At 39.9% G+C, this 23009-nt stretch overlaps 1 protein-coding gene across 1 annotated transcript in view; it reads left to right on the forward strand.

Moving 5' to 3' along the window:
* The window catches only part of LOC149814716 (uncharacterized), a 47680-nt gene extending 25130 nt beyond the window's left edge, over window positions 1-22550 (forward strand). The window contains exons 2-5 of the mRNA XM_089989889.1: window positions 11842-12502; window positions 19805-21293; window positions 21579-21662; window positions 21998-22550. Coding sequence (XP_089846015.1) covers window positions 11842-12502; window positions 19805-21293; window positions 21579-21662; window positions 21998-22492 — 2729 coding nt within the window. The 3' untranslated portion in view covers window positions 22493-22550. The remainder of the gene's footprint in view (window positions 1-11841; window positions 12503-19804; window positions 21294-21578; window positions 21663-21997) is intronic.
* The last annotated feature ends 459 nt before the right edge of the window (window positions 22551-23009 follow it).

Below are 23009 nucleotides of genomic sequence, written 5' to 3' on the forward strand. Positions count from 1 at the left end.
ACACCAGTTTGTTTGGCTGAGTTGGGGATTGAAAGGCTCTTGCATAATGTTATTCAGCACGAGTATTGATCAAGTATCCACTTTGCTACCATGTAAGTCTGGTTTTAGTCCCAATATATGGTAGCTATATCTATCTGCTAAGGGTTATTTACATAATTAGGTGAAATGTGAGAAAAAGATGGATATCAGTGTTCATTCATTTGACATTACATTGTGACTCCTCTAGTAACGTGTACATTCGAGAATAAAGAGTGAATTCATAAGCAACACCTTTTGCAAACTATGTACACAAACAAGTACTTTCACATCCTCATCAAATTCACCATCAGATTAATGGTAGAATGCCATGGAGGAACTGAAATCTGAAAAGAGGTGATTTAATGGAAAAGGTAGCCCACAAAAGCTATGCAGTTTTTAGGAGAAAAACGTTGGGGTTTGGCCGGACCCCTACCTGTGCATTAAGATATATCAATAAGTACATAAAGGACTAGTACTTTTGGGGTTTACGATATGATACACACTCATGTCGCGATACGAGTGTCTATTGTACCCGTATCGGGTGTATCATATGATACACCCCTGTATCATGCCGTATAGTACGATACACCTTTGGTCACTTTAAAAAGGGCCAAAGATTATTTTTTTTCATTTTGGGTTTTAGATGCTTTTTGAGGGTCAACTTCTCCATTTGTCTAGAGGCCATTAGAAGTGCATTTCCACTCTTTTTTCACCCAAAGAAGTGGGTTAAGATAACAAAAAATGCATTTCCAAAAAATCCTTATGATGATTAGAATTACAAATTTATATCAAGGTAGAAATCAAGCTCTACACTCCAACAAAGATGACATCGGATGATCGGGCATGTCAATGGGGCACTCAAGTAATGAGTGAAAACCGATTGAAAATCGAGTGTAACTATTGCCATAATATTTTTGTTTATGTAATATAAAAGTATGAGTCTTGTGGCATGTCCTTAATTGCAAGATATTTAATATTTTGCATTGTTCTTGTGAGATAATTGATGTTTGATGTCTTATACAGCTCGTAGAGACATAAATGCTTCGTATGTGATTTTATGATTGTATTTTGTGCAATGCATCATTATTGATGTGATATGATTTTTTTAGAAGTTTTACTACTTTTTTTTTGGATTTTTTATTAAAAATTTACTATACATTTACGATACGATATGGTGCTACTAATACACTACTTACAACCTTGCACACGACCAAAATCAAAACATGGGTTCTACCTTCCTGAAGTCCAAACTATACTTTTATGATTTAACAGCATTAGGAGGTGACCCATTGCATGTTCAAAACAATTGTCCTAGCCACTGGGAGCTACATGGCCTGATCCACTTGATCAGGTCATGAGGAGGAATTACATAACCATCTCCAACCAAGGGAGCTGCATCACACACAATCAAGCAAGAGAGATAATCTGCTGCCCTTCTTTCTACAAGATCGACCCGTCAAGCTGCAAGTGCACTTGAAGTATTTGATCGAATCCAGATGCCAACACAAACCTTCTGCTGCCAAGGCCCACTTCCAAGCAATGCACCCTACTGGAGATTCCAAGCTTCTTCACTAGCGTCAGTCAAGGAAGACCAAGATTCCCTAGATGTCGAGAACACTCAGAAGGCACACGAGGGATAGATCCGTCATGCTCAAGTCAAACAACAAGCGACATATGCTACAAGAGCCAGAGAGCACAAGGAGAACCATAGAAATAGAAATCCGAAAAAGAACAAGGAAACAAAAGCACACATAAGATACTACACCTACCATAATTAGGCTGAGAAGCCCGAGTTTGAGGAAGAAGTTTCAGACCTTCTCCTTCTCATTCTCCCTTAGAAGACAGGGAGGAGAAGGTTCCCGATGAGGATGAAGTTGAGGAGGCCACTTCTGCAGGAGCCTGGTGCTTAGCCTTGCACACTTTGAAGTTGTAATTAAGCATTTAAATCTTGTTCCATCTCGGCTTTTTCCCTAGCACAAGATCTTTTGAAGGTGTCTTGGGAGGGAGATTGATATTCGACACCTCTCTCTTTTGGTTCCTTGTTGGTCGAGGAACAAGGGGCACTTGAAGAGGTCAGACAACTTCTTGATCACTTTCATTACGATTTCCTTGGCTGGACAAGGGGTCCTGATTTAGATCTGAGGGGACCTCAAGGGCTGGCTATTTAGAGCTCTTTTGAGGGTTCCATTTCTATTCAGCCGCAGGGGGGGAGGGTTCACAAGAGGTGATGGAATCCCAGGAGCTACAATCATGAGTCTCACGGGTTCAAGATGAGGGGCCATTTCATTCACATCAGTAGATGTTGTTCGGACAATGACTGACCTAGGGGAGAACAGGGGAGTATTGGACTCATGCCATGGCAATAGCTCAATAGGGGAAGGAGGAGAAGAACAATCAGAATGAGGGGGGTTGAAGGCCCCCTAGACCTCTTAGAGGGGCGGAGATAAGGCCCAGAGTAGTCCAGAGCAATGTTGTAAGCATCATACCGTATCGTTACTATGGGCAAAATCACCACACTCGTAATACGAGTGTGTATTATATCCGTATTGTATGTATCATACGATACAACCCTATATCGTGTCATATCGTACGATGCAAGGTGTATCGTATGATACATCTTCGGCGCACTTTAAAACATGTTGAAACTTGTTTTTTTTTGGGTTTTAAAAACCTCTTGAGGGTCAACTTCCTTATTTTTGTAGAGGTCATTAGAGGGGTATCCATGTACCCTAGGACTCGTGAGAGCGATTTGGGGCCGATCTGTGCGCAAGGGAGAGGGATTTTGCGCTTTGCTCAAGTAAGAGTGCATTTCCATGATTTTTCCTCTCAAGGAAGTGGGTTAAGGTAAAAAATCTCTATTATGAGTAAAATTACAAAACTACCTTCCAAAAAATTTTCGCCTCGGTGGATCACACCCTAGAACTCTTACCTTATGGGCATGGGGGCACTACCCTCCACAAACTTGTCGTAAAGTTGGATCCGGAGAAATTAGAGATTTATATTAAGGTAGAAACCAGGATCCACACTCCAACAAAGATGCATCAGATGGTCCAGCATGGCAATGGGACACTCAAGTAATGAGTGAAAATTGATTGAAAATCGAGTGCAACTATTGCCATAATATTTTTGCCTATGTAATATGAAAATAAGAGTCTTGTAACATGTTCTTAATGTTAAAATATAGCTTGCGTATGGATCTGGATTCAGATCCATACGCATGGTATGTTAAATGAAACACATGCTGAATATAATCTCATTAATGGCATCCTTGTAATATCTCTGATATTACAAGGATCGTTGTATACCTGTTTTATATATAAAGGTTAGGGCTTGGAGGTCGAGCAAATGAGTGCCGCCCCAGCCGATTGTGCATCTCCTCTCTCTCTCTCTCTCTCTACTTTCCTGTGCAGGCTGAACCACACATACGAAATCGAAATCTAATATGGTATCAGAGCTTGGGGTTGCAGAATCCTATTAGAAGCGTGTTCAACGAGATCACAGTTTTTTTTTTATTCTCCTCTCCGAATCTTTCTATGCAACTCATCTTTTCCCCTTTTTATTCTCCTCTCTGACTGCAGCCATAAACGACTAATTGCAGCCTGTTTGATTCATTTTTTGGTTGTAATCACCATTTTTTTTCTGCTAGTTCTCGATTCTTAACGTGATATCAATCCCTTCGTCTGCTACTCATTTTTTATTCTCGTTCATCAACGACTGATTCCAATCTCAATGTGTGTCTCCTAGAAAACAATCTCTTTGATTTCTACTCTTTAACGTCTTTGATTCCAGAATTTTTTTTATTCATTCTTTGATTTCCAGAACTTTTAACGTCTGTCAGTTTCATTCATTTTTTGATACCAGAAATTCTTTGATTCCAGAATTTTTTTCCTTTATTGCTATTTTAGTGTCCCCTGTGCAACGCCTACAGGCAGATTGTAACTGTTTACAATCTCGATTCTGAACTGCAAAAAAAAAGGGTTATTTCCAGATATCGGTAGCACAAGTACATGTCTCGTTGAAGTTCTCTTGATTGATTAAGTGATCTCAAACTTGTTTGTTTCTTTCCATTCGTTTTGTTTGCTTATTCATTGTCCCATTGATATGGATTACTCATCGTCATCCGGTCCCTCTGCAAATTTCTTGAGTCAGCTCGTTACAGAAAAACTTACTCATTCTGATTTTTTGACTTGGAAGAGGCAAATCCTTCCTTTTATACGGAGTCAGGATCTCGATGAACATCTGGATGGTTTAGTTCCTATACCATCACGACTTATTTTGCAGGAAACCAAGGATGAGAAGGGTGACACAATTACCATTTCTATTAAGAATTCAGAGTATACAACTTGAAGGAAGCGGGATCAGTCTTTGGTTGCTTATATTACGTCAACACTCTCTCAAGAAGTGTTGGTTACTCTTTCAGATGATTGCACTGCGGCGGATCTGTGGAGTAAGCTGTCTCAGACATATTCTCAGATATCAGAAGCCCGGGTTATGTACTTAAAAAATGAATTTCAAAGTTTGAAGAAAGGCTCCATGACAGTCATGGAATACATAGGCAGCTTGAAGAGTATTACTGATCAATTGGCGGTTATTGGAAGTGCTATTGCAGATAAAGATAAAGTTCAACAACTTCTCAATGGATTGGGTCCTGATTTTCACATGCTTACCACAGCTTTATCATGCCTTCCGCAGTTGCCCACTTTTGACGACCTTCAAGCGAAACTTCTCCAGCATGAGATGATTATGAAACAAAGGGCAGAAGGAAATGAATCATCTCGTCCTCATTCAGTTTTGGCCATGGACACTTCTGTAGGTTTTGGACGAGGGAATGGAGGGCATCAAGGAGGCAGAGGCCGCGGACGTTTTGGGCAGGGAGGACGTGATATCTTGTCTACACCTAATATTTCAGGGTTTTTTAATACAGGGAATCAGAGGAGAGTGCCCACTTGTTTCTTATGTAATAAAAGAGGACATGTGAAAGCTGATTGTTGGTTTAATCTACAGAATAGAGGAAAAATAAACAAAATTGAGAATAAATCAGCTACTACTGTGGACACAAAAGGGCCATCCACAGATGTGCAACAACTTTTGTTATCAGCATTGTCACAGATGACGATCAAGCAAAATGAATAAGGCGAATGGTATGTTGATTCAGGTGCCGCCACACATCTTACGGGTAATGCGGGTAAGTTATCTCACTTATTGCCTTATTTTGAAAAAGGTAGTATAGTTACGGGAGATGGAACTTATCACTCCATTAGTCATACTGGCAGTGCACATATCCCTATGTCAAAGTCCTCACTTCACTTGTCCAATGTCCTTCTTGCTCCTAATATTAAAAAGAACATTGTTTCTGTAGCTAAATTTGTTGACGATATGAATTCTTCTCTCAAATTTACTCCCTCTTCTGTTTATGTTAAGGATCTACGAACGAATGAGACGTTCGCTAAGGGGGAGCGACAAGGAAACATGTACGTCTTCAAGGAGATTCCTTCAGTGTCTTCGTCTTCAGTCCCAGTTCTCCAGTTGAAGTCGTCCAAGCATTCTTTAGTGTCTTCACCTTCAGAGTCTTTGTTTTTCCCTTCATTGGAAGTTTTTAATTCATCTCATTGTAATAAGTCAAATATTTGGCATAGTCGTTTGGGACATTGTAGTCGGGGTTTCGTTGAAAATCTTGTATCTGATGGTCTCCTTCCAGAGTCTAGTTTATGTTCATTTTTTGATAATAATAATAAATGTTCTTCATGCGAACTCTGCAAAAGTCATGTTCTTCCTTTTCATATTATAAATAAAAGAGCTTCAAAGCCATTTGAGATTATTTGTTCTGATGTTTGGGGACCCGCACCTATTCCTTCTCTTTCTGGCAGTCGTTACTATGTTATCTTTATTGATTCTTATTCTCGTTATACTTGGATATATTTCTTAAAACACAAGCATGAAGTTTTTCAAATATTTCGGGAATTCCATTCGATGGTCAAAACAAAGTTTGCTTGTGATATTGTGCATTTACAATGTGATGGTGGAGGAGAGTATTCATCGAACGAGTTTATTGCCTTTCTTCGGGATAAATGAATAAGTCGCCAGGTTTCTTGCCCTCATACTCCTCAACAAAATGGGGTTGCGGAGAGGAAACACAGGCATATTGTAGAGAGTGCGATGAGCATGTTACATGATAGCAATGTGCTCGTTAGTCTCTGGACATAAGTTTTTCACACATCTGTTCATATCATAAATCGTTTTCCTATGGCACTTTTGGATCGGAAATCTCCCTATTATACTTTATTCGAGCAACATCCCTCTTACGATGAGCTGCGTGTTTTTGGTTGTGTATGTTATGTACATGTTGATTCATCTCTGCGAAATAAGTTTCAGGACAAGGCTGTCAAGTGCAGATTTGTTGGGTATGCAGATGAATACAAAGGTTATCGATGCTATGATCCTACTACAAAACGTATTAGGACCTCCAGAAATGTTGTTTTTGATGAACGAAATTTTCAAGTCAATGACTCTGCAGCGTTGCCATATCGAGAATTAGAAGTATATGATCCATGGATGAGCGCAGATCTTTTTGCTAATACAGGAGAAACATGTCAGACAAACTGTCCTTCCTTCGGCTTGAGTAGGGAGTTGAATGACTCACAGATGCATGTTGAATTATCTCCAGTTGAGCCACCCCCAGTAGAACGCTTCTCTAGGCAGATATACACTAGACGAGACAAAAATACAGAGCCGAGGAATGTGGAAAGCATCGCCAATGATCCGGCTCAAAGGCCATCACGCATTAAGCATCCTATTCAACGATGGGTGAGTTATGAAACCTTCTCCCTTGATTTCCAGTTGTTTATGTCTCAGCTCACAAAACAGGATGGACCCACTTGTTTTAATCAAGCTCTTCAATCCCGTCATTGGACTGAAGCTATGAATGAAGAAATAGAAGCTCTTCATGAATGCCAAACTTGGGAAATAGCCCCTCGGCCAGAAGGAAAGAATGTAGTTGGCTCAAAATGGGTTTATAAAACAAAGTATAAGCCTGAAGGAAGCATTGACAGATATAAGGCACGACTTGTTGCTCGAGGATTCACACAACAATATGGTGAAGACTACGATGAAACTTTTAGTCCGGTAGTCAAAATGGGTACTATTCGTGTCATCATATCCCTAGCAGTCGATCGAGGTTGGAGCCTTAGCCAGATGGATGTTAAAAATGCATTTTTGCATGGAACTTTAAAGGAAGAAGTGTATATGGAGCAACCTCCTGGTTATGCTGAGAAGGATCCTACTGCCTAGGTGTGCAAACTAAGAAAATCTCTGTATGGGTTGAAACAGGCGTCCCGTTCCTGGTTTGAAAGTTTCTCCATGCAAATTCAGAGTTTTGGTTTTAGAAGATGCTCTCTGGATCACTCACTCTTTATTTACCAAAAGGCAGACATTGTTATACTTCTTCTTATATATGTTGATGATATTGTGATCACTGAGAGTTCAGATAATCATGTGCAAGACGTGAAACAGTTTTTAATGAAAACTTTCAAGATGAAAGATTTAGGGGAGTTGAGGTATTTTCTTGGTGTGGAAGTTGACAGACAACAAGACACATTGACACTCATGCAACAAAAATACACTCTTGACCTTCTGGAAGGAGCCGGGATGACGAATTGCAAACCAGTCAGTACTCCTAGTGTATTATATCAAAGGCTGAGCTCTGAAGATGGTCATCTTTGTGTCAACCCTACAACGTATAGAAGTCTCGTGGGGATGTTACAATACTTGACCTTTACCAGACCTGATATAGTTTATGCTGTCAATCAGGTATCCCAGTTTATGCATGCTCCAACGGAGGGTCATATGGAAGCTGTGAAGCGCATTCTACGCTATTTAAAAGGAACTATAGGAGACGGACTTGTTTATCGCAAGAACGATAATCTGCATAGAGGACATGAACTCATCACTTATACAGACGCAGATCGGGCAGGGGATCCAGATGAGAGACGATCTGTCTCTGGATATTGTGTATATATTGGACACAATTTAGTGTCCTGGAGCAGCAGAAAACAAAAGGCAGTGGCACGATCGAGTACAGAGGCTGAATACAGATCGATGGTTGTAGGCACGACAGAAGCCACATGGATTAGACACTTATTGAGTGATCTTGGGGAGACAATTATTCGATCTTTTCTTCTATGTAACAATCAAAGCGCAATAAACATTGCATGTAATCCTATCCAACATAGCAGAACGAAGCACATTGAGATTGATCAACATTTCATACAGCAGAAAGTCAAGATGAAGGAGATAGAACTACGTCATGTTCGAACAAAAGATCAAGTGGCAGACCTGTTTACCAAGGGGTTAACAGGACATCAATTTTGGCTATTGAAGAGCAAGTTGTACATGCTCCAAAATCACGTACAACTTGAGGGAGGGTGTTAAAATATAACTTGCATATGGATCTGGATCCAGATCCATACGCATGGTATGTTAAATGAAACACATGCTGAATATAATCTCATTAATGGCATCCTTGTAATATCTCTGATATTACAAGGATGGTTGTATACTTGTTTTATATATAAAGGTTAGGGCTTGGAGGTCGAGCAAATGAGTGCCGCCCCAGCCGATTGTGCATCTCCTCTCTCTCTCTCTACTTTCCTGTGCAGGCTGAACCATACATACAAAATCGAAATCTAATACTTAATTGCAAGATATTTAATATTTTGCATTGTTGTTGTGAGATAGTTGATGCTTGATGATGTCTTATGCATCTCATAGAGACATAACTGCTTCATATGTGATTTTATGGTTGTATTTTGTGCAATTCATCATTGTTTCATGTGTTATGATTTTTTTAGATTTTTCATGTTTTTTTTAGAATTTTTGCTATTTTTTTATTTTCATGTTTTTTTTAAATTATGATTTTTTATGATACGATACATATCTTATTTTGGGCCCGATTGATATGGGTAACAATATGATACAACCTTGGTCCAGAGTCCTCCCATCTTCTGTGCTAAGGGTCACAGCGTTCCTATTGCTCCCTTGTTCAATCTTGATTGAAACAATGATTATGATTAGGTTGCGATCCCTTACCAGGAATTTGCAAGATGAAACCTTCAGCAGGTGGTGAGGTCAAAACATATCCTCAGGTTGCCCATGCTTCTTTTGGATGAACGATCAACTTTGATAAATTTTCCACCAAAGATCCTCTCTAATCTTATCAAATACGCATTTATTCTAGAGGGATCGAGGGAGTTCAGACATCTGAACCCAAAAAGACTTGGAGAATTGAAAGGCAAAAAATCGTCCAGACTACGGTAGAAGCAAAAGGAAACTCCATTCGACCATCCACAATGGGAACTTGCTAACCCTGTGAAAATCTTCTTCAAGCTGAAAGACTACCACCTCTTTTGGCCCCTATGGGGGTCATTTTTTCAGGAGATTAGGACCTCTCCCTTCAGATTTCAACTTAGGCGGAGGTTGGCAAAAGCTCTCTTTGAGTGAAAGCTTCCTGAAGCTTGCCCAGTTAGGGAGAATTGGTGATCTCTGAGGCAATCACTATGAAACTACTCTGAAAGGGGGATGGCACGACATCCATCCTTTAGAAATGGGGGACCATGCAAGAGGGGGTCCTGGAATTGTTTTTTTCAAGAAAAGAACGAATTTGAGGGAGGAGTTCTCTCTCGCCATATTCACAGACATAGCAGGAGAAGGATTGGCAAACATTCGGTCCTTTGAGGAAGTGGAGTTGCTGAGCGCAATAGTGGTATTAGAGCTGGTGAAGGAGATAAGGAAACACTGTTTACACAAGAAAGCTGGGGGTTGTGAAAAAGGTGAGAAGAGGCAGAAAAGGAGGGAGCCTCTGGGATGTGACTGATTGATGCATCCGTAAAGAAGACAGAGAACATCTCTGGAGCATCATGGTGAAGAAAAGACTTTGCGGAAAGATATAGATAGGGGTTTCAATCAAATCCAAAGGACCTTGGTGAAACCCAAAGGTTTTGACTCCTTGGTGGAGGAATGCAGTTGGATTGTCTAGAGGCTAGGGGCTGCTTCCCCAAACAGGCTTGCAAGGGAAAAGGGTGAGGGGGGAAAGAAAGGGAAGAGCTAGGGAAGTGAGGAGTGGGAGTGGGAGTGGGAGTGGGAGGGGGAAGTGATGGAAAGGTGAGAATAGAAGGAGACAGGGGAAGACAGAGACGGAGTGGGGGGGGAGAGACTCAAACCCACAAGATGGAGCCATTTATGGTTTGAAGCTGTGTGGTTACATTATATCATTATCATTAAACTACATGTTCATATAATGTGTTCATGAGAGGTGCTGATAGTTGGATGGGGACTAACTACCTATTTCACACGGATACAACTGTGGATATGGGGATACAACCATTTTTATAAAGTTTTTTTATATGGCGAGTATATAAGGAGACACTATATGAGAGCCAAAATGGATTGTCCTTGTGACATGGCTAACCACATAGGGACAATGGGTTTGTGTAACATTGTTGGCAGATTTTGGTGACCTTTGGTCACCTGTCACTAACCTGTCTTACCTTTCTCTCTCTTTCTTTCTCTATCATATGTTTTGCTTTGGAATAATTTTCTTATTTCCTTTATTTTTATGTTAGACCTAGAACGAGAGGGGTTAGAGTGTGTTGATGCATGCTGCAGTGAAGTTAAAACTTGAAACTTGTTCCAATTACTTTTTGTGTTTCATCTGGATGAATTGTACCATGGTTATGGATCTCTCTCTCTCTCTCTGCATTTGACTTGGGGTCGTTTCAGCTATTGTGTCATTCTTAGCTTCCCTATCCAGCTGAACCTTGTTCTATTTGACCCACTCCCAAATGCAGTCAGCTGTAGGGTGGTGAGATCAGGTGCAGACTAGGGCAGTTAATTTTGAACTACCAATTTTTGCATCTTGTGGTATGATGCATGCATCATATATATAGGTTAATGTTTGTTTGTTACCCTCATGGGTAAGGAACCCCCTATTAAAGAACTGTAATATTTTTAATTTTTTAATGTTTTTGAGACATCTGACCCTCCAGATGAGATCTACATGTCTTGGTTGGTAGAAATCAGTGCTTGGATCATGTTATTCCGAGGTGTATGTGAGATTTTTCAGGGGTTGAAAAATCAACGGCCTACAATGTACCAAATTTTCAACCCTCATACAAACATATTTTTATATTGAAAAAATATGATCCAAGAGTTGATTCCTACTATTTTGACCATGCTGAACACATCCACGCGGTTAGATTTGGTCAAAACAACCTTCTACTATGAGTGCCAACTAAGGGTTCCTTATGCACGAGGGTACCAAATACCTTCCCTGTAGTTTCTCAAGTGCTAAGTGGCCTACTTTGCTTTTTAGGTTTGTGCTTTGTATGTCTATCATGTAGGAGGGACCTAGTTTTTGATTTCTATCATTTCTGTAAGGACTGCTGCTGGAGACCCAATATTGTGCGTCATATCTATTCGGGTTTTTCTGTGCACATACAACATAACTTCGACATTTTTTTCAACTTTTCATGTTCTCATAGTTAACAAGTGATTATTAGAAATTCTCATGAATATTGCATGCCGGTGATTTCCATACTAGTGATATTCATGAGAATATTGGGTTTAAGAACTAGTGATTTCCATACTAGGTTCCCGTACACCCCCCACCCCACCCAGGTGGTGGGATATTTGAAGCAGAATGTTTGACACTCTGGTGGGATATTTGTAAGTGCTATTTTGTGAGAAATTATAAGTGGTATACATTTTTGATGATTATTTCTCTTGTTCGGCTCTTAGTTACATCCCTGAGGATTGTTTACATGTGTACAGAATGGCAACTGAAAGATGAGTTACACAATCCCAAGCTAGAAAAAGAACTTGAAAAACGGATTAGGAGGAGAGATGGGTTTGGGGACAAAGATAAATGGCAGGAGGATGTTCGTGATAGTAATGACAGACACTTATTTTCTCGTGATGATTGTGTTAAAAATGCAAGGTATAAAGATGAAAGACATAAAGATGCACGATACAGAGATAAATTTCGAGAAGATATTGACAGAGATCACAGATATCGAGATGAGAAACACCGAGAGGAGCGCTCTTCACAAGATCGTACTCTTGACAGGTTTGATAATAAGCATGCAAGAGATGAAAGTAGATCATCTGGAAGCCATCATAAGAGAAACAAGCCTGACAGTGATCATGATGGTAGTCCTATCTTAGACCGCAGCGCTAGGACGAAAGAGAGCCTGGTGAAGAGAAGGTCATCTGATGAAAATGAAGATCATAGTGATGCCAAAGGCCATGGTATGAAGGAAACCAATACTGACTTGGGGATCAAAGTGCTGAACAGCAGTCTACCAGTCAGTTTATCTGGGAAGGAAAGGTCTTACACCTATCATATTCAGTCTGATACTGATGTTGGTATAAGCAAAAGACAACAGAAAAGTTCCCCAAGCACCAGCAAGCACAATTCCAAAGATCAGCAGAGGTAAGTCCACATTCCTCTTTGTCTATTTGTTTTGTTGCCTTTTGGCAAACTGGATGCTTATTGCTTTGCGTTTTTTGTTCTTTTTTGGTTTTTACTTTCCCCTTCTTGTTTGCGTTGTCCATGATCTGATTTATTAATCTGTTATTTTTACCTGCATTATATTGACATTGTTATGAGATATTTTTTTTATTTCATGAAGCCTATGATGGTATGCTTTTCCACTGGGTAGATATTTATCACATTGCGGCATTGCCTTTTTTAATGCTGAGTCTTTGCCTCACTTATTCTATATTTTTGTTGCACATCAAATTTAAGGGCTTCTATGTCTAATTCAAGGTTGTTTGTGCTTATTGAGTTGTGAAAACAGAACTCTGTCAAAAAAGTTTGTTCATTAGCTGCAAATTTAGGTCACAATTATCAGTGGACTAACTCTTCTTGTTGGTTTTCATAGGTGGCATGAAGTGATTGACTAGATTTTTTTTCTATTTTTATTATTGTTGACATGCTACAGTAAGAATGTCTTGACAAAGTAATGAAAATGGAAGAATGACAGAGCTGTTGAGATTCTTGAGAAAGTCTTAACACTCGACAACAACATGCAATATAGAAGAATGAAATGTAGGAGTCGTCATTCCCTATAGAATGTGAGTGGCCTCATTCATCTTCCACATGGGACGAAGCATAATAGTTGACCATATACCTGTGTCATAAAAATTTGAAGTGTTTATGCCTTTATGGTTGCACTAGATACGATGGGGAACTATTAAAAATCTCAATCAAGACATGCTAGTATAGCCTGCAGTTGCAGGTCCATCGCATGACTTGTCATGGTCAGGCATCCATTACCATTTGTTTTGATAGGTGATAAATCTGCTAGTATGTTTCTCTCCAAAAAAACGTTGTGTATTTCTAAACATATTTGTGCTGCAAATACCTTGTCGACATTCCCCTGTTGCCTGTTCTTTAGAACCAGATCTTTCTTTTCTAAGAAAGTGTATTTCTGTTACAAGACTAATTGGACATGGGCATGCACCATATTCAATCGCTTCAAGTGCTAGATAAAATGATCTCTAAATTTTTCTTTTTGAAGGGATAAAAAATGTTATTAAGAAACCGCGAAAGCTCTAAGTACATTTCAAGCCAGCAATGTTGGTTGACAAGTTGTCACCCAACATTTGCTGGAAGAGAGACATGTTAGTGCTGAAAATAGGCATCAGCCAAGACACATTGCAAACTGACTGTCATTTCAGGTTAACCAGTACAAAAACATGAACTAAGACAGACTTAAGAACCAAGTCAACAGTCGACTGGCTTCCCTAAATTATTCTACCTTCTAAACAGCCCACCAAGCAGTAATTAGACAGAAATTTCCAATGCTTGTTGTTACACAAAGTTTGAGGGCCCAAAATAGGGTTTCTAATACACATGTCAGCATTCCCAGCAATATTCAAATCCTTCCATGTAGAGCGGAAGATCTGCTGAAAAAAAGAAATCGCAGACCCAAAACAGGTGTGAAACCATTTCCTCCTCCCTACAACAGAGGGTACATCTGCTTACTCCGATCGAGTCTCTCCTCAAAAGGACTTTTTGATTGAGGACCTTATCCATCGATCGAAAATAGTCATGCGGAAGTTTGTGATCTTGGATATAGACCAGACCTCCAAATGCAACCTTTTGGAAAACACATGGTTCCATCGAAGATCTATAGGAGTTAACCGAGAAGACACCTTTCTTGTCACATCACCACATAACCATGTTCAGTTGTTCAAGAGACTTCAAGAGAGCCAGCCAGGTACTCAGCTCATGGTCTTTAAAATGCCCTATGAAATGTGTTACCTGCCAGTAGCTATTCACTGTGCTAACCTACAAAGGGCCTAGTAAGTATAGTGCAGGGAATCTACCTGCCAGCCTCATTCCGTATGACCAAATCCAAAATAGGATATTAGCACCATCTCCTAGTTGTGGTTTGATATGAGTCTTCAGGTCCTCTCACATCTCCATCCAGTCCAACCACATGCCGGACCCCTTTCTCCGCCTATTGTTGGGGTCCCAACTTGACAACTACAAGGCATATTTGTTTTTTATGTAGTTTACCCAAGGCTTATCTTATACACTCATGTACTACCATCACCACTTTGAAGATCTTCAGCCTGCAAATACCAAGGCCACCCATGTTAGTTCATGTAGTGACAACTTTCAGATCAACAATTGATACTTGCAGTCATTAGACGCCCCTTGCCATGAAAATAACCTCATTGTTTCAGTATTTCTTTCCTCAACTTGTCCTAGGATTGTCTATATCAACATAAGAGATGGAATGTTAGATAACACATGTTTGATCATGGTGACACAGCCTGCCATAGATGGGTATTTGGACTTCTATGTTTGAAGTTTCCATGACATCGTATTCAGAACCAGCTCCTGTTGAGGAGCCTTATTCTGCCCCTTTGTAATTGGCATATCAAGATATTTGAACATAAAGGTTCCTAGCTGTTGCCAAAAGGATTTTCTGCAGCATGTGTAATCGGCATATTTAGATATTTGAACAGAAAGGTTCCTAGCTGTTGCCAAGAGGATTTTCTGCTGCATTTTGAACATCAGAGGCTGTATTAAATACCATGAGCTGGAATTTGCTTCATTTATGGACAATCTGATACTGTTGCTGATGCACGGAGAGCATGAGAAATATTTTGCACATCTAAACTATGGAAGCTTCCCAAAGATGAGGATGTCATCTGCAAACTGGATTGGAGAGAAGTTCATCCTGTGAAATGGGATGGGGTTCAGGAAGCCCTGGTAGCCTTCTGAAATAAGGTTGCTGGACCTTCTGCAACAATATTGAAGAGTAAAAGGAATAGAGGCCAGTCTTGTCCGAGGCTGCACTGCATCTGAAAGTAGTCTCTGGGCAAACTGTTAATATTAATTCATCGAGCAAATCCATAGCATCCCAATTCCCATTTTCTCGAGATTCTTTAATAGGAAGTTCCGGTAGGCAATCAAAAGCCTTCCTAATGTCAGCCTTGAGAAGGAAATCAGCTTGCCACAATTACATGATTGAATGGATCTAACCCTGGATCCGTCATGCAGGGAACACATTGATACTTGTCGATGATCTTTTCCATTATGGGTTTAAGTCAATTGGCAAGTATCCTTGCAACAATTTTGTATATGGAACCCAACAAAGTTGTGAGGCGAAAATCTGTAATGTTTTCCACACCCAGATGCTTTGGAATTAGGATCAACTTAGACTTGTTAAACTCCCTCAGTAGGTTACAATTTGAGTGCAACTCATATGAGACTGGAGAAGATCGTATCTAACTACGTCCAAAACCATTTGAAGAAGTTGTCAGGGAACTGTCTGGTCTGAGAGCTTTCATCTTAGCCAATGACCAAATAGCATCTTTAATTTTCATTTCTATAACGGTCGCTGTAGCAGACATAAGTCGGCTTCATCCAATTTATGATATTCAGGCTATAACATGGCCCCAACCTTGCCATGAGATCTGCTGAAATGCTTCCTAAAGTATTCAATGATTTTCACTTGCATCTCAGCCTCATCCACAATATTGTCTTCAATACAAACTTGTGCCAGTCAGTTCAGCTTACAGTTTTAACAATTTTCTCATGGTGCTGTTGAACCTTGGCTGTCGTAATGTATCAATACAGTTGCATTATCAGTAGAATTTGTGGCAGCCAAAATTGAGGTGAAAGAGTAGCTAACAAGGATTTAATAGTAGGGTAAATTCCATATTAGTCCCCAAGTATGGGCTAAACACAAAAGACAACCCCGCCACCTACTATTCTTAAAAAAGATCCTCTGTTTTCTATGTTAAGACTTAAGACAACATGATTATATTAGATATTGACCAAAGTAAGCCAATCAAAACGTAGAATACCCTTGCTTTTCTTTGGTAATTACTGACAAAATAACAGTTAGGATTACTCAATCCAATCATTCAAGAGTCCAGCATCGAGTAATCTTGTGTACTGCCATGAATGTTGACAAACGAAAGGAAAAAAAGCCCTAATCTTAACTTTAAACAGAATCACTAATCTTAACCCTAGTCGAGAACTGAAAGACATAACTAGATTAGGGTTTTTATCAAGCCAATCATTTAAGAAAGGAGCATCCAGTAGTCTCACGCACTACCATCAACTATGAAAAATAAAAGACCTGATCTTAACCCTAAACAAAAAACCTGAATACTATCACTAATTGAGAACCCAAGAACATATCTCAATTAGGATTTATTAATTTAATCATTTGAAGAATTGAGCATCGAGTCGTCATGGCAAATAAAAGCCCTAATCTTGAGCCTAAAAATCCCTAATTTTGACCCTAAGCAAGATTCCAAAAACATAAGTAAATTAGTATGTACTAATCTAATCATTGAAGAGTCAAGCATTGAATAGTTTGCTGCACCACCTTCAACAATGACAAAAAAAAATGTGATCTCATTCTAAACAAATGTTATAATTTTAATCCTATTTGAAAACCCCAAAAATGTAATTTTGATTAGGGTTAGTGAAGCCAATCATCCATGAATGAGGGTAAGAATATAATTTCATCCAAACTTGACGGTTTCTGCGACCTATTTTGATGGAAATTAACTGCAAAGATTGTTGTGGGAGGGTTGACAAAAAAGGGGAGAGATTTTTTAAGAATAATGATAAGGAGTTTTTTTTGGGTTTAGCCCATATCTCAGGGACTAATATGGAATATCCCCTTATTAGTAATATTTCAAACAAAAAGCTTAATTGAACATTCTATTGGCCATTTCTAATTGGTGAAGAAATTTGGTTGGACATGATGAAATTAAAAATTTTGTGTGGAAGAAATAAGGCTCAAGAGTTCGGAAAAATATTGTAATCGGTGAGCTTCACAGAAACAATAATGGAATAGCCTTTTGGCTGGAAAAAGAAGTGGAGATGAGGCAGTATTTTCGATCTTCATCATTGAGGTAGAGATGTTCCATACTTTTTTATTTTTTCTGCAACAAGGTAGTGCAATCAATTAGGGATTTAGATGATTCCTTTGAGCTTTGTAAGGAGGTTACCAACTTACCATCAGGTTTGACTTGATTTTTTTCAAGTGGAGAATGTTGTTGGTGCATGAGCATGATTGCTGATGTGAGCATCCGCGGTTGTTGAAAGCATCTGGATTGCTTTCTTTTACAATATCTTTGGTTTCATAATGGTAGGATTGCTTTGATAGGCCCATGGTCTATCAATTATGCTGTAATTAAGTTTGCTCTTAATTGGAGAAATAGCTTCCACTGTAGTGGTAGGCATCAATCTGTGCTCTGAAACTCCTCTTCAAGATAATACATGGAACTCTTAGTTTTTTCTATGCAGTAGACTAGGATTCCTATTATAAGTGCTAAGTCTATGAGAAACAAGCAACTGATTCAAGTCAAGGTCAGCATGCGACATGTGTAATATGTTGAGCTATATTGTGCTTCTTTTCTCAGAAGTGAGAAATTTCCAGTAGGTCATGATCGTGACTCATAAGTGTCAACATCATAATTTTTCTACAAATGATGACTATTTTGCGTCAGGCGTCAGCAATGAGGATAGAGTAGTGCATTTAGGGGGCGTTTGATTTGCGGATGGCACTGGACAAGAACGCCATGTTCTGTCCAGCCTTGTCTTGACCCTGTCCAGGACAGTTACAGTGTGTCCTTGTCTAGCGTTTGCATCCATCACGTTAGAACACTGCTATCCGTGTGACCCGTGTTTCATTCCATCGCAGAAAACTTGGATACAAATGTTTAAAATTTGTGTATTTTGATTAAAAAAGAAATTCATATTCTAAGCATAAAACAATTGGATTTAGTTTATTGAAAAAATAGGGATTAAAATACACTCAATGAATTGCAAATAAAAAAACCCCTAAAATCTAAATCATATGCAGAAAAAAAAATCAGATTTAGCACCATTCACTCAATAAATAGAAAAAATAGGGATTAAAATACAAAACCACTAAAACCTAAATCATATAAAAAATTTGAATTTAGCATCATTACTCAATAAATAGCAAAAATAGGGATTAAAATACAAAACCCCTAAAATCTAAAGTATATCTCAAAAAAAATTCGGATTTAGCATCATTTACTCAATAAATAGAAAAATAGGGATTAAAATACAACGCCCCTAAAATCTAAAGCATATCAAAAAAATATTTAGATCTAGCATGATTGACTCAATAAATAATACAAAAGCCCTAAAATCTAAAGCATATAAAAAAAATGGATTTAACATCATTCACTCAATAAATTGCAAAAGTATATATTAAACTACAAAACCCCTAAAATCTAAGCATAACCGAAAAAAAAATCGGATTTTGCATGCATTCACTCAAAAAAATGCAAAAATAAGGATTAAGTTACAAAATCCCTAAAATCTAAGCATGCCTGAAAAAAAATTGGATTTAGCAAATCCTAACCCTAAAATCGGATTAGGGTTTGCTCTAACCATGAGAGAGAGAGAGGTCCTCGTCTCCAGAGCGTGGTCGTCTCGTCAGAGGTGTTGGAAGGAGTGAGAGGAGAGGATACCCCCTCGACTCTCCCTCTTTTTTTTTTGAGTTAAGATGGGTGTCCATCCCTCGGTGTTCCATGGGGAGGGGCGGACCACCATGGGATGGTGAAACACGTAGGGGTGTGTCTGCTATCCAGCGTTTGCGTGGGCGTGTGAGTGCACGTGGGCCCCACGAGGTGGGCATCCCACAGACGCTCTGTTCCGCTGATTCAAACACTCTTACTTGGACACTGCTCCTGCTTGATGCTTGACAATCCAGTGTGCAGCTGCTGCATGTGTATGTAAATGTTCTCATCAAAACCATGTGCCATATATATATGTGTGTGTGTGTGTGTGTGTGTTGAATAGGCTTGTCATGCTTCCTCTCATTCTAAATCTGTGCATGGGATGGTATACCACATGTTTTTGGTTGAAGTGACATGCACACACGCATCTTTTGGCATAATGATTTTCATCATGGAACTCTGTGGTTGCGTTCTTTATAACTTCTGCATAATAATGCTATTCATTTACTGCTGCTAAATCACAGCTGGGAGAAAACATATTATTCAGTTTGTTTAAGAAATGTATCAAAAAATTAAGGAAATATGAGTTACTGTCCAGCCTTGTATGGGTAGCAGTCATGTTGGAACACCTTACACTATCATTTTAAGTTTACATATCCTGGACGTGCTTTATAGCATCCCTTCCTTTCTCTTGCACCAGTTCATATATTGGACTACTATTCATTTTAGGGAAGTACTGATTTTTTCTCTCTATTTCTAGGCATTGTTCAAAGCAAGCGGACTCGGCTTACACCAAGCCCCCCTCCGAGGCAAGATACCGACGGCAGATGGATTCTCCAGGCCCAAGAGATCTTGTTAGAGTTTCTTCTATTGCCGAGCGAGGTTCTGAATCTCAATCCAGTTATAGGGGAAAGCTGAAGCGTGGTGGCCATTCAAATGAATCCCTTTTGGGGGATGTTGGGAGGTCCCCAAGATCCGAGTGTCGAACTTCACCTGTTTGGTTGACAAATAAATCTTCTTCATCCACAACACATGAGCACCACCATTCTAGTAGTAGCAGGTGCAGCCTTGATCTGGATGAACCAAGGCGTGCACCTGACACTTCCAAGGATATCGTTCATTCTCAAGATTTCTTGTCAAATGAAGATCAGGGTCTAGAGTCACCTCTGGAGAAGCCAGCTGTGGACAGTAATCCACAATCTGAAGCACTTAGCAGTGACGGAACTTCTCTTATCTCATCCCTTAGAACTAGTAACAATTCTGGCAATTCTTCTAGTCTCCTTCCTCCTCCGCCTCCTCTTAGGCATGGTGTTGATTGTTCTGTCTTGTCCTCAGAAGAGAAATCAAGATCTCAGGCAAGCAACCATACATTCAATGGTCGGTACAAAAGGAGCAATGATCTTAGCTCAGGAAGAGGGCAGCAGGGAAATGCTTGGAAAGGCATCTCAAGCTGTCTGGGGCCTGTTGCAAATAACTTCATCCCATTTCAACCCCAGGTTGGGCCTGCCCCTGCTGCATTCCACTCTATTCTCCATCAATTTCCAGCACCACCAATTTTTGGTATCCGGCCATCTATCGAATTGAATCATGCTGGTCCTTCTTATCACATGCATGATGGCGACCAATTTTCTGGCCATGGACACCCTTTTGGGTGGTGTAATCCAGGAGATGATACATGTCCTCCTCATGTTCAGACTTACCTACATGGATGGGATGCTGGTAGCACTTTTGGAGAGGAGTCCTACCTCTATGGAAAGCCAGATTGGGATCAAAATAGGCATATAATGGGTGGCCGAGGCTGGAAAAAAAATACTGACATGTGGAAAGGACAAAATGGTGGCATGACCTTGGATTTTCCTGCTAATAAGGAGCCAGAATTCCATGGACGACTTCCAACTGAGGAGCCACCTCGGCCTGGACAAAGTGGTCAGCGGCCACGTCATGAAAGGCAACGACCTGATCGCTATCCAGCTGAAAGCATAGAAATCAAGCGATCAGAAGAAGCACCTGCAACTAAACTTGACTCTGACGCTTCTGTGAGACCTGTCTGCCCAAAGGGAACAGAGCCCAATAAAACTTCAAGGATGAATATATCATACTACCTTTCTAAGCTTGATATCTCTGTCGATCTTGCTGGTCCAGACTTGTATGAGAAGTGCATGCACATGACTGTTTCAAAAGGAGATGAATCGGGAGGTAGCTTTGCCAGGCCTCAAGGACCTTTCTTGGAAATGCCTGTGCATCTGGAGGTATTAAAAGTGACTAATTTATTTATGACTGGGCATGGACCTGAGCTTATTTATGGTGACTAGAGTAGACATCTTGGTTTGAGTTCTGAACCTATATGCATCTAAATCAGAGATTGTATTTCCAAGTGATGGGGAGCATGTCCTCATCACCTTGGTTTAGCCTCATCTGAGTTCCAAATTAGGCCAACAGATTTTGATGAATAGAACATTGTGTTTTGCTTAATTGCCTCTTTCTTTGAAATGCCTTTAATATCATTAAGCCTCTTGTTCCTTGTGTATTGACAGACTGGTACTGAAACTCGTGAAGAGATTGACAAGTATGGTCCAATGGCCTCATTTTTCCCTGGAACGACTAAATCCCTTTTTGAGGTAAAAATCTTTGTTGAATATTATGGTACCGTTCCATCAAACCCTATTTATCTTGTTGGGAAAATGAAAAGATATCTGCTGCATTTGACTTTGGTGGGGGACATTTTGGTTAGGCAATAGTTTCTTTTCCTGTGGATAGACCTGTAGAGACCTGTTAGCTGGTTGTTCTTCCCTATTTTGGGTGGAAGTGTATAGAAAATGTGCTTCGGCATGAGGCAAGGGGACAATCTTTTCACTTCTACTCAATCCCACAAATGTAGTTAACAGCCTTGCATAAAGAAAATCTAGTGTTAATTTCTTGATCTAGAACAGGCCACTTGTTTTCTTGTCTGCAGAGAGCTATGACGCTGTATCAAAAGCAGAACAAAGAAAGGAAAACGAAGATCTCTCCATTTTCAGCTGGAGGATTGGAATCCAAGAACCGTTGTCTAACCTCTGATGCTATGGTAGAGACAACAGAAGCTTGTTTTCCACCTGAACACATCTCACAGGCTCTTGACTCACCCAAGGGAAATGAACCTGGATGCAAGTCTCACCCTTCTGAAGGTGATGATGCTCTTGCCAGAGCAATGGAGCAAGGCAAGGCCCACAAAACTGGAAGTGCCTTAGATTGTTCAGCCCAAGGTGGTTGCAATGCTGAGTGTCAGGGAGACCCCCGGCCTGAGCCTGTTAAGGATCTGCATGTATCTGGTATAAACGGAAGATCATCTTCCAAGTACACCAACCAAGTAGAGACCTGTGGCCCTATTTGTGTGTCTCTGAAGCCAGAATCGATTGAATGTAGGGTAAATTTGAGTCGGATACATAATTCTCCTGAAAGTACACGTTAAGACAATTTCTAATCCATGTTTCGAAATGTCTTTTTCACCAAATATCATGTTTAGTTGTTCATGTCTTCTGCTTGGCCTGCCAAACTGCTCTCTCTCTCTCGTTTCCAATTTGCTTGATGGAAAAATAAAAAATTTAAATCAGGTATATTAGAATCTATAAGATGTTCAGTATGTTTATCATGGTTACCAATAACTGGCTTTGGAAGATGCTTTCCTGTATCTGCAGCAGGACGCCCGTTTCTGTGGAGGGGATGTTTGTCCTCATGGTGCCGTTACAGGTCAGTTATTTCTTCCTCTTATTAGCATTTCTTTATTCCCGTTCTTTGGTTTTTTATTCTTCTGGAGCAACCATAGCATGTTTGGGATTTGAGAGAGGTGGTTAGGAGGAAAGAGGTATCGTCAAGGTAGATATGGGTAATGGCTTGTGTTTCTCTTTCTTTCGCTGCCACACTCTCAGAATTGCATTGGCCGATTCATTGCTTGTGGCTGAGGGTGTTTTAAAGGGCGACCAGCTTAG

Source organism: Nuphar pumila, chromosome 15 (assembly GCF_984573655.1).
Source record: "Nuphar pumila chromosome 15, dmNupPumi1.hap1.1, whole genome shotgun sequence".
Taxonomy (NCBI): domain Eukaryota; kingdom Viridiplantae; phylum Streptophyta; class Magnoliopsida; order Nymphaeales; family Nymphaeaceae; genus Nuphar; species Nuphar pumila.